Source organism: Zophobas morio, unplaced genomic scaffold, assembly GCF_036711695.1.
Source record: "Zophobas morio isolate AGI-343-1 ecotype UQ-CSIRO unplaced genomic scaffold, CSIRO_AGI_Zmor_V1 ptg000021l, whole genome shotgun sequence".
Lineage (NCBI taxonomy): Eukaryota > Metazoa > Arthropoda > Insecta > Coleoptera > Tenebrionidae > Zophobas > Zophobas morio.
The window spans coordinates 15,762,328-15,774,739 of NW_026972126.1; the positions used below are offsets into that span (position 1 = coordinate 15,762,328).

The 12,412-nt window shown below is 36.2% G+C and overlaps 2 protein-coding genes across 3 annotated transcripts in view; one reads left to right on the plus strand and one right to left on the minus strand.

The window, feature by feature from the left end:
- LOC135132908 (transmembrane protein 178B) overlaps positions 1-4,020 on the minus strand; it is a 63,260-nt gene extending 59,240 nt beyond the window's left edge. Inside the window, exon 1 of one of the 2 annotated variants that reach the window (XM_064061126.1) lies at positions 3,702-4,020. In XM_064061126.1, the coding sequence (XP_063917196.1) occupies positions 3,702-3,827 (126 nt within the window). In that variant the 5' untranslated portion in view covers positions 3,828-4,020. The remainder of the gene's footprint in view (positions 1-3,701) is intronic. The other variant, XM_064061125.1, reaches the window with a different exon arrangement.
- Positions 4,021-4,405: 385 nt separating this feature from the next.
- On the plus strand, positions 4,406-12,404 carry LOC135133172 (zinc finger protein 14-like). Its single transcript, XM_064061472.1, has 2 exons — positions 4,406-5,343; positions 11,122-12,404. The coding sequence occupies exons 1-2, from the start codon at positions 4,756-4,758 to the stop codon at positions 12,175-12,177; spliced, it is 1,644 nt and encodes a 547-aa protein (XP_063917542.1). The 5' UTR covers positions 4,406-4,755; the 3' UTR covers positions 12,178-12,404.
- The last annotated feature ends 8 nt before the right edge of the window (positions 12,405-12,412 follow it).

The window sequence follows — 12,412 nt, forward strand, 5'->3', positions numbered from 1 at the left end:
AAAAAGTTGCCTAAAAATCCTCAAAAAAATTTGAGAAATATACTTCGACAAGCTCTCTGAAATTCTTACTTTCCATTTTATACGTTCTGGAAAAGTTGTTGGAATATTCGAAGAAATAAAGCCGAAAATAACATATACAAGTCGAAAATTGTTTTGAGCCACTCTATATATGCAATTCTAAAAAATTTAAAAGCATTTTGATCAATTACAACTGTAGACCATAATACTTGACCAGAAATTTTGGGAGTATTTTTTAAACAAAAACGTGATTTTTTCTTGCGTTTATGTTGGTATAACGGAAGTAATTGAGTGACAGATATGTCAATGGTGATATGCGATAAATTTAGGTTATGTCTTGGACACATTTTGCAAAAAATAAAAATGTCAACAATCTGTCAATCTTGACAACTGACAACCGGAAATTACAGAAAACTTTAAATAATTCACACGTATTTCCTAAAATTTTTTGATAATTTTAAGTCAGTGTTTAAAATTTTGAAAAACTTCAAAAAATTTTGGAAATACATTTCGGGGAGCTTATTCGAGAACATAACCTGCTGATAGTCTTGGATCAAAGTTTAAAAAAAAAATCGGTTTGAAAATGCTTTTTTTATCTTCAAATTTCCAAAAAGGGTACGTAATATTAACTAACAAGGGTCAAAAATCCTCAAAAAAATCAGATTTTTGAAAACTTGCCTAAAAATCCTCAAAAAATTTTGAGAAATGCATTTCGACAAGCTTATTCGAGAACATAACGTATTGATAATTTCTCACTAAGATTCTTGAAAAAATCTGGTTTAAAAATGTATTATTTTTTTTAATATCTCGGAAATTCTCATATTCCATTTTATCCGTTCTGGAAAAATTGTTGGAACTTTCAAAGAAATAAAACCGAAAATAACATGTACAAGTCGAAATCTACAAGAAAAATAAATTTAAAATGTCAACAATGTGTCAATATTGACAGCCGACAACCGGTCATTACAGAAAACATCATGATACCAATTTCAACTAAAAATCCAGGATTGCCAACAGACTCAGTAATTTCTGATCACGCGGTATTTATAAAAACCATGAATGCATTGATAAATTACAAGCATGGAGTCACAATATTTTAGATAGGATTTTTCGGCAAAATTTTGAAATGACGTCATTAACTTTTTACAAGGGTTAAATGGATCTAGATGACAAGGAAGCACATGAGGAGCAGAATGAACCACAAGAAATAGAAACAATACAAGAAGAAAAATTATCAGAAGCCAAACGAAAAACAAAATTAGAAAAACCACCGGAGAGATCGAAAAAGGGTTTGACCGAATAAAAACTGAAAACATGGAAAACAGCAGAAAATCTGCAAAGTAATTTAGAAATCTTAAATAGAGAGATATCAAAAATAAATATGAAGATAAACCACAAAAAACAATAGAATAAGTACAAAATTACAAATATTTGGGAACAATAATACAAAGCAACAAAACACAAATGTTTAACTGGATGGGAACAGCATTCCTAGGAAAAAAGCAAATACAAAAACAAATAAAAAGAGAAATAGTGGAAAAAGTAGTAAGACCAGTTTAATGTATAGTAGTGAAACAGTTGACGAAAAGATGCAGAAACCCAACTTTATCCATCTTACACTTCACTTAATTTCTAACCAATAATAATAATGATGATTATAACCAGACAAGAAATTTTCTCGTTTATCTAATCGAAACATTATGTAACACATTTTCCAAGTGTCAAGGCTTCCCGGAAACGCCTCCCAGACCTAAATTTTGACTTTTACGTCCAAACACGAAAGGAACTCCTAGAATGTGGCATTCTGGCTCCGAAAGGTCACGATTTCATCTTCCTCTTTGTGCTCATCTCTCCACACCATACGCAACCCACAATTAAAATTACAACAATTAACCTTGCAACCAGCTTCTAGAAAGTGCAAATTCTTTCAATTTTGCATTTTTCCAGCCTCGGCTCGTGCTATTTGCATAAATAGCAACCAGTGCACTTGCAATTTGCCACCATTACGTCGACTTTTTTTCCGGTGAGTTTTGTAACTCGTTTTATAATGGACTCAAAGTGACATAAAACGCTTGTTTACGGCGCAATTATTTATGGTGTGCACGCACTGATAATTATTGTTTATATTATTTGCATCTTGATGACTTTTACGGAACGAATTTGCATACAATGTTGAATTTTGTAAGTTTTAGGAGGCGTAAGCCGAGATTTTTGCCGAGATTCCAGAGTGGGTGGTAATTAATTTTGAGAGAAAGTCAATTAGATCATACGTGTAGAAGATGTTGCGTAATTGACACGAAAAGGTGATGATGCGGGCTGGAGATAAGCAGGTGACCAACTTTTAATTTTTGCCTAGTGTAAACTTGGAACGAAATTTTTGTTGACGTTTCTTGTAGTATGAGCTTTCTCGGTGATGAATGACTGATTTGGTTTTTTTGAGCAATTATAGGAATTTTTTGCCAGCTTTCCTATTTCCGAGCTAGTGAAGAACAAAAAGGAAGAGTTTGATGCCCTGAAAGATAATCTTGAGACTGCTGTAGCGTGTCGAGAGTGTAGGTCACATGATTTTTTATTTTTATCAGGATACTAAACCTGTGGCTAGTTTTTCTGGGGAAAAGCACCTGTCATCAATTAATTTTGTTTGAAATGACTTTAAAATTCCGATCAATTTATACACAATTGTCACGGGAAGCTAAATTTGACTGCTAGAATTACGTAACCCACAAACAACCATTACTTATCCATTGTTTTATTATACGTAGTAAAATTATTTTAATTAAGTTAATCACAGCTAGTTCATTACGGTAACGTCACACTAATTAGTAAACAACGATCATTCGTTCACTTTTTCAGTATAGAACTAAGAACGTCATTAATAAGGATGCTAATCGTCACACTTTAAATTAGTTAAACGTCACTCACAAAAAATAAACGAAGTGTACCTAATTTCGTGCTATTTGTTATTTCTATACAACCCAAAATAAAGTGCCAAAAACAAAACAAATTTGGTTTTTTGCGTTTTACACCTATTTGAACTGCAAATTGTCAATACATTTGAAATTACCGAGACAAAACAAATCGACGGAAATCCACACAACACCAGCAATAAAGACCTTGAAGGTCACTCCAAATAGCTGATGCATTACGGAAGACCAATCAGCGGAACTCAAAAAAAGCTGACTTAGCACGAGTATGTAAATCGATAGTCAAGGTCCCGACCCTCACACACAAAAATTTGTTTTGACAAATTACAAACAAATTGTTTCCTTCTGACTCGAAAACGAATCTCTCTGGACCTCGTTGCAAGATTACTTTTAGTCATACGCCTTTAACCAGAGCTTACTCAGTCAAGCTTTGGAACGTGGGCCAATTAAAAATTACCAATCGCCGTCACGGCTTTTAATGAAACACTGTTCATTTATGAAAACGGTACCAAATTTAAACATTCCTCGCCATTTAGCTGGTATTTGCCATTTAAATAATAACAGTAAGTAACGGTAAACCCAGCGCGACGTTCTTTGTCTTAAGAAAGTGACTAACGCCGTACTTAAGCACCTAATTAAGGCGCCTCAAAATAAGTCACTTTACTAAATCCGAGCTGCGCCGATAATTACCTTGACGTAATTACTGAGAATTCCTCGCTTACGAAACGCGTTGGCGCTAATGCGAAAATCGCTTCTCACCTGTATATTAGTCCTCTTAACTTCTATGTAAAGCCAATTATCTGTGGCAAAAGCGATGGCCAACAAGGCGACGGCGATGATGGAAGTGATCGTGGCCAAACTCAAAGTGACTGCAGAGCACGGCATTTTAAATAAATAGGGGGATTTACACACAACAACACCAATAAACACCAAAAACACGCGAAAATTTAACGGAAGTGTCTTCAACTCCGGCTCATGTTAGTGATACGTGTATGAACCGCTGTTACCACCGCCGCAACGAACAACAAACTCTGAAAGTGGTCCTCGGCAACGACACTACCTGCTTGAGGAAACGCCAAGAACCTGTTTCATACCTGCGCAAGAAGCCCGTGAAAGCGCGGCCCACAATGTGGTCAATCCGAGTTTTATTGGTTGCCTATAGACCGATAAATCCTGAAAACACGAAAAGGATAACCAAAAATTGTTAATTATGCATTTATTTCGATACAATAATTTAGCAAAACATGATTCCGGCAGTTAATACACATAAATCAGAAGCTTACCCGTGGAACGAGCAATGCTGGTTGCATACATTTACAAAAATGTGCAACTTAAATTTTGTTTACAAGAATAACTAAAATTTATTTATTTAGCTTTTAATTTGACAGAAAAATAACTACAAATTTTTGTACTGCAGGCTAACAGTAATATAAAACTCTTGGTGAGTGTAATAAGGAGAAATCTTCTGTATAATTCACCAATCATGATCCTCTACGCTACGCTGTCGTAATATTGGTTGCCTATCCCCCTCCTAATTTCCAAATACGAAAAAACTAAAAATCTGAAAATAACCTCAAAATACAAAATAAAATAAACATTACAACATAAAATCGCACAGTTAAGTGACTTCCTACCCCCTTTTCTCAAATTCCAACATGACACCGAAAAATTATTTGCTCTACGATGACGTCACACTCACAAGGACGCCGGTTATTGATTTTTAGGAGGTTATGTTTAGGGGGTGATTTTAGCCCCCTGAAGCCTCAAACCATGCCTACCGAATAAATCAAGTCGCCTAACCCTCAAAACCGCCATGGAAGCCTGCGCAACCCCCAAGAACCCGTACGAAAATGCCGTTTTTGCTGTGCAAAAGCAAGTTTTGGTTTTTGAGGGTTCCTTCAATGAAAGTTTCGACGTCAAGGAAGAACACGAGAATTTTTCTAGTCTACAGAGTGATCGCGATGAAAACTTAGAACCCCAGTGTGTCAAGTCTGAGAGTAACGATGCAAACGAGGAAATGAAGTTGGGAGATGATTCCTACAACGAAACCACTGTGTATAAATGTAGTATATGTGACGAGGAGTTTAAGGTTTTTGTGGAGTACAGAGCCCATAGGAAGCAGCATTTTGTGGAGAAACGAACGTGTAAGATGTGTCACATGGTGTGCCAAAGCGTTAGTAAGTTGGAAATTCATATGAATGCCCATTTGGGGTTGAAACCTTATAAGTGTACAGTGTGTGAGAAGGGGTTTGTGTCGAGGAATCAGCTGAAGTTGCATGGGAGGTGCCATTCTGATGAGAAGAAGTATTCGTGTACTAAGTGTATTAAGGCGTTTCGGAATCTGGGGTCATTGAGGAGTCACATGGTTGTGCACAATAATATCAAAGAACTTGAATGCAAGGTAGGATTTTCGTTAGTACAACTATTTAAAATCGTAAAATAATATGCTATTTTATATATCATTAGTGGTACTTTTTCTTTGTTGTTAAATTTAGTTGCGCGATTTTGATTTTTTTTTCCAAGAACCTACATATTCAAGCCTGGATTATTAAAGCACATATTTCTAAGCATATTTTGCACATTTTAAATATTGTTATTACTTAGCAAAGTTTTGAGATGACTTCAGCACATTTTTGGTGGGGATAAACAATAAATTTTAGTTAGTGGTTTATTTTATTACCTACACGATATTCTTAAAATAAATCTAAAATTTAACAAAAATCTGTCCAATACTAGTTATAATGCTTTACTGAATAGATTCAGAATAGGAAGACCTACTTTTTCATATCTTAGAAGCTATGGAACCCCCCGAGACCTCTCCAAAAATTAGCTAATAAAAAGAAAAACAGACGAACGTAAGTGGGAAGTCTGTATTTTCGCATCCTAGAAACTGCGGGACGTCAAAATAAACATTAAATTGGACTTCTGTCAGATGGTTCCTATTCCCTGCAATATTTCTTTTAACTAGCCATTAATAATAATAATAATAGTAATGATACCGTGTTAATAATTTACTCATATTTTATTCATAGAATACAATAAATAAGTGTACATATATTATTTTTTCTGAAATATCCTATACCTAGAAGCAATTTAAAAAAAAACAGAAGGATAAAAATAAGGTTGGATTATAAAACCACAGTTTGTAAGTTTTAAATAGAATTGCTTGTCAAAATTTTGAGATGACGTCAGCACCTTTTGGAGGGGATAAACAGTTAAATTTTAGTTAGCGTCTCCACGATATTCTCAAAACGATTCTAAAATTTCACAACAATCTGATCAGTAGTTTGGAGAATACCTTGTTGAATATATTCGGAAAGGGAAGACCTACTTTTTCATATCTTAGAAACTGCGGGACGTCAAAATAAATATTAAATTGGACTTCTATCTTTTAACTACCGATCAAGAGCCAATTATAGCGGCAGTAAAAAAAGTGATGGACATATAACTCTACTGTATATACTCTAGATTGTCTATAATCAAGACGCTGAAGGTCCTCTAATCTCTGAGATTCTCTTGAGTCTATATATATCTAGACTTTCTAGACACTAAAATAAGATGTGTAGAATCTCTATATTTTCTAAAATTTCTAGATGAACTACATTCTCTACACTCTAAAGACTCTGTAAACACCATAGACTCTCTAAATTTTCTCTAGATTCTCCATTCCTTAAATTGCCTAGATTATTTAGGTTCTCAAGAATCTCCATATTATCTAAGATCTCTAGAATCTAGGTTTGCTGGATTTTATAGATTTTCTGGACTGTTGTAAGCTCTCTAAAGTGTTTGGATTCTAGATGATTTAAATTATCTAGGCTCTCTATAATTTCTAGGCACGACATTCTGTAGATATTTCAGGCTCCCTAGGGTCTTTAAGGTTTCCAAACTCTGTAGTCTCTGTATGTTTTGTAGGGTTTCTAGACACCCTAGATCGTCTTATAAGTAGGAGACCCTCTAAATTCTGTAGATATTCTGGGCTCTATACCTTCTTGGGGTTCTAGTCACTAAACTAAGTTGGCTAGATTCTCTAGGTTCTCTAAACTCCATAGATTCTCTAAATTCTCTGTGCTGTCATGCCTCTCTAAACTTCATGGACTCTAAATTGTCTTTAGATTCTCCAATCCCTAAATTATCTAGATTCTCGAAAGTCCCGATGTTCTGCAAGATTTGTAGACTCTAGATTTTATAGATTTTCTGGACTCTCTAGATACTGTAAACTCTCTAAAGTGTTTTGATTCTACACGATTTAAATTATATAGATACTCTAAGGCTGTGTATAGTTTCTAGACCGGATGCTGTTTAGATATTTCAGGCTGTCTAGGCTCTTTAAGATTTATAAACTTTCTAAGCTCTATATATTTTGTATGGTTTCTAGATACCCTAGATTATCTATAATCAGGAGGCCTTTTAAACTCTGTAGATTCTCTAAATTTTCTGTTCTGTCAAAGCTCTCTAAACTTCATCGACTCTCTAAATTCTCTCTAGGTTCCCCAATCTCTAAGTTGTCTAGATTATCTAGGTTCTCTAAGAAGTTCTGCAAGATTTGTAGAGTCCAGACTTGATAGATTTTATTAATTTTTTTTTTACTCCTTAGGTACTATAAAGCTCCTAGACGTTAAATTGTCTGAATTCTCTAAGGCTGTCTATAGTTTCTAGACGCGATACTCTGTAGATATTTCAGTCTCCCTAGGGTCTTTAAGGTTTCTAAACTCTATAGGTTTTATACCCTAGATTGTTTATAAGCAGGAGATCCTCTAGACCCTGTGGACTCTATACCTCCTTGGGGTTTTATCCACCAAACTAAGGTGGCTAGATTCTCTAGGTTCTCCAAACTCTATAGATCCTCTAAATTCTTTTTATACTTTCCAATCCCTAAATCGTCTAGATTGTCTAGATTCTCTGAAGCCTCGATGTTCTGCAAGATTCGTAGACTCTAGATTTCATAGATTTTCTGGACTCTCTAGGTACTGTAAACTCTCAAAAGTGTTTTGATTTTATACGATTTAAATTATCTAGATTCTCTAAGGCTGTCTACAGTTTCTAGACCAGATGCTCCATAGATATTTCAGGTTGTCTAGGCTCTTTAAGATTTCTAAACTTTCTAAGCTCTATATATTTTGTATGGTTTCTAGATACCCTAGATTATCTATAATCAGGAGGCCTTCTAAACTCTATAGATTCTCTAGACTGTATAGTCTTTTGGGGTTGTGTCCACTAAACCAATGTGGCTAGATTCTTCTCCATAGATTCTCTAAATTTTCTGTGCTATCAAAGCTGTCTAAACTTCATAGACTCTCTAAATTCTCTCTAGGTTCCCCAATCTCTAAGTTGTCTAGATTATGTAGGTTCTCTAAAGTCTCAATGTTCTGCAAGATTTGTAGAGTCTAGAATTGAGATTTTATAAATTTTTTGGACTCCTTAGCTACTATAAGTTCCTAGACGGTTTAAATTGTCTCGATTCTCTCAGGCTGTCTATAATTTCTAGACGCTATATTGTGTAGGGTCTTTAAGGTTTCTAAAGTCTGTAAGTTCTGTAGAGTTTCTAGATACCCTAGATTGTCTGTAAGTAGGAGACCCTCTAGACTCTATAGATTCTCTGGACTCTGTACCTTCTTGGGATTCTAGCCACTAAACTAAGGTGGCTAAATTCTGCTCCATAAATTCTCTAAATTTTCAATGCTGTCAAGGCTCTCTAAACTCACTCTAGGTTCTCCAGTCTCTAAATTGGTTAAATTGTCTAAATTCTCTAAAGTCTCGATGTTCTACAAGATTCGTAGGATTTAAACTTGCTAGATTTAATAGATTTTCGGGACTCTCTAGCGACTATGAGCTCTCGAAAGTGTTTTGATTTTAGACGACTTAAATTGTCTAGGTTCTCTAAGGCCGTCTATAGTTTCTAGACGAGTTATTCTGTCGATATTTCAATCTCTTTAGACTCGTTAAGGTTTGTAAACTTTCTAAGATCTATATACTTTGTGTAGTTCCTAGATACCCTAGATTGTCTATAATCAGGAAGCCCTCTAGACTCTGTACATTATCTGGACTCTATACCCTCTTGGGGTACTAACCACTAAACTAAGGTGGCTAGATTTTCTAAGTTCTGTAAACTCTGTATGCTGTCAAGGCTCTCTAAATTCCACAGACTCTTAAATGCTCTTTAGCTTCTCCAATCTCTAAAGTGCCTAGATTATCTAGGTTCTCCAAGATTTATAGGGTCTAGAATTGATAGATTTTATAAATTTTCTGGAGTCCTTAGCTACTATAAGCTCCTAGACGATTTAAATTGTTTGGATTCTCTTAGGCTATCTACAATTTCTAGACGCCATACTCTGTAGATATTTCAGGCTCCCTAAAGTCTTTAAGGTTTCTAGATACTCTAGATTGTCTATAAGTAGGAGACTCTCTAGACCCTATACCTTCTTGGGGTTCTTGCCACTAAACTAAGGTGCCTAGATTCTCGAAATTCTCTATGCTGTCAAGGCTCTCTCAGTTCCATAGACTCTAAACTTTCTTTAGGTTCTCCAGGTTTTAAATTGCCTAGATTGTCTAGGTTCTCGAAAGTCTGGATGTTCTGCAAAATTCGTAGTCTCTAGATTTTATAGATAATCTGGACTTTGTTTGTCTCTAGGCTGTTTAAGGTTTCTAAACTCTTTAAGCTCTATATATTTTGTATGGTATGACTGTATACTCTCTTGGGGTTCTAGCCACTAAACTAAGGTGGCTAGATTCGCTAAATTTTCCATACTGTCAAAACTCTCTAAACTTCATTGACTCTCTAAATTCTCTCTAGGTTCTCCAATCTCTAAATTGCGTAGATTATCTAGATTCTCTAAAGTCTCGATGTTCTGTAAGATTTGTAGAAACTAAAGTTGCTAAATTTTATAAGCTATCTAAAGTGTTTTGACTCTAGATGATTTAAATTATTATCTAGACTGTCTATAATTTCTAGACACAATACGCTGTAGATATTTCAGGCTTCCTAGGGTCTGTAAGGTTTCGAAACTCTGTAGGCTCTGTATATTTTGTAGGGTTTCTAGATCCTCTAGATTGTCTATAATCCGTAGGCGCTCTAGACTCTGTAAATTCTCTGAATGCTATACCCTCTACGGTTTCTATAGCTACTACACTAAGGTGCCTAAATTGTCTAGATTTTCTAAAATTTCTGGAAACTGCAGAACACCAAAATAGACATTGAATTGGATTTCTGTCAGAAGGATCCTATTGCCTACAATATTTTCTATAACTATCGATCAAGAACGAATATAACGGCAGTAAAAAAAGTGATGGATGTATAACTGTACGATAAACGGTATTTGCTTCTCATGTGAGATATAAAAAACTCGTTCGTACAAATACAAAATGAAAATTCTCCACAGATGTTTAAATAATTCCAATGTCACAAAATGTCATTACTTCAGGAGTTAATTATAATTGTGTTTACATAATAATTTATACATATTTTATTCATAAAACAGAATAAATATACATATTTTAATTTTTTGAAACATCTTGTATAAGCAGTTTAAAAAAATCGAAGGATAAAAACAAGGCTGAGTTATAAAACCACTGGTTTCTGAGTTTTAAATAGGATTCCTTGGCAAAATTTTGAGATGACGTCATCACTTTTGGTGGAGATAAACAGTTTAACAAGAATATGTCCAGTATTTAGAAAACACTTTATCCAATGACTTCGGTAATAAATAAAATTGATAAACCCGAAATATCAGTAAATATGGTTCTTAAAATTCGTTTACCGAACAAATGGAGTGCCTAAAACTTACACGATAACATCAAAATTGAACGTTTAAAGGAATTTCGGCGGGGTGTTGGAAATTGTGAAACAGCGACATTCCTTGACCAATGGTATTAGGGTTTCAAGAGATCACGCACTTTTACAACTCCATCTGTTCGGTAAACCAAGTACAATTCACATAAATGTCATTTACACATTCGTAGATGTCAAAGTGACAGTCGAAAATGACCTAAATAAATCACGGGACAGACAACTGAAGTTTTAAAGTTGCAGCCAACTGGAATTTACTTTACTCCAGCCGCGCTGTATTTATTTTTGTTGGCTCCGTATTTTTGTATATTAGTAAATACAAAATTTAAGATAACACTATAAGTTTCATGAATGATGTGATATGTAAATAAATGGGTTAAATTTTCTTTTTTTTAGATCTGCGGCGAAGACTGCCGCAACGTAGAGGCCTATCGCAAGCACCTCGAAACCCACGGCCAAAGAATCGAAATAAAATGCGTACTATGCAACAAAGAATTCGCGTCGGACCGCCAGCTCCAAACCCACCTGAATTCTCACACCGATCTCAAATACCCCTGCGAATACTGCGCCCGAATCTACCCTTCCCTCTACCGCCTCAAACGCCACATCAAACGAGCGCACATCCCCAACGTATGCGACGAATGCAACGCCATCTTCTACGACCGCGCCCTCTTCACCAAACACAAGAAAAACCACAGCGACGGCAAGCCCTCGAACTGCACCTTCTGCGGCAAATCCTTCGACAAGCAGAAGAACCTCAGCGAGCACGTGCGCCTGCAGCACAAGGAAGACGGGAACGTGCACAAGTGCGACCTATGCGACAAGACCTTCATCAACGCGCCGCTCCTGCGGAACCACATCAAGACCCACGACAAATGCTTCAAGTGCAAGTACTGCAGCAAGCTGTTCAGCTCGCGGTACAACCTGGAGACGCACTCGGTCACGCACACCGGGGAGAAGAACCACAAGTGCGACGTCTGCGGGAAGGTGTACTCTACGAAAACGAGCTTGAAGAACCACGTGGCGACGCACAGCGACGTGAAGAACTTCAAGTGCGACCAGTGCCCGAAATTGTTCAAAACGTCCAGGAGACTTTACGTGCACAAGTTCTCGCACGCCACGGAGGAGAAGTATCAGTGCGATGTTTGCAGTGCGAGGTTCAAAGTGAAGCAGTATTTGAAGTACCATATGATTAAGCACTCGACGAGTAAGCCGTTTGAGTGTAAGGTTTGCCAGAAGAGGTTCAAGCATAAGAAGTCGTGGGAGAAACACTCCAGTCACGATAAACACTCGAAGGTGAAGAAAGAGATGCACGAGTGTGGCGACTGTTTGGAAGTATTTACGAGTAAAACTGATCTCTTAGAGCACGAAAGGATGTTCCATGAAGGGAACGCTGGTGATGGATTTCGCGAAAGTATGGCTGTAGAAATAAAAAATGAAACCGGTTTGTAATGACAGGTCGCGTCCGTTACGGAAAAGTGGACGCGTGCCTTTACGCGACTTTTGTTTCAACTTCCATTCCCCACAGGTATAGACTTAGCACTTTATTTGTTCGTAAGTGAAGCTTTAATCGTTTTTATTGTTCCTATAAAATTGTGTTGTGATAACGTTTCATTTTAATTGGCGTGACTTGTAACTTTGCGATAAATAAAAACCTGAAACAGTACAAACAGGATACTGAGAAGCT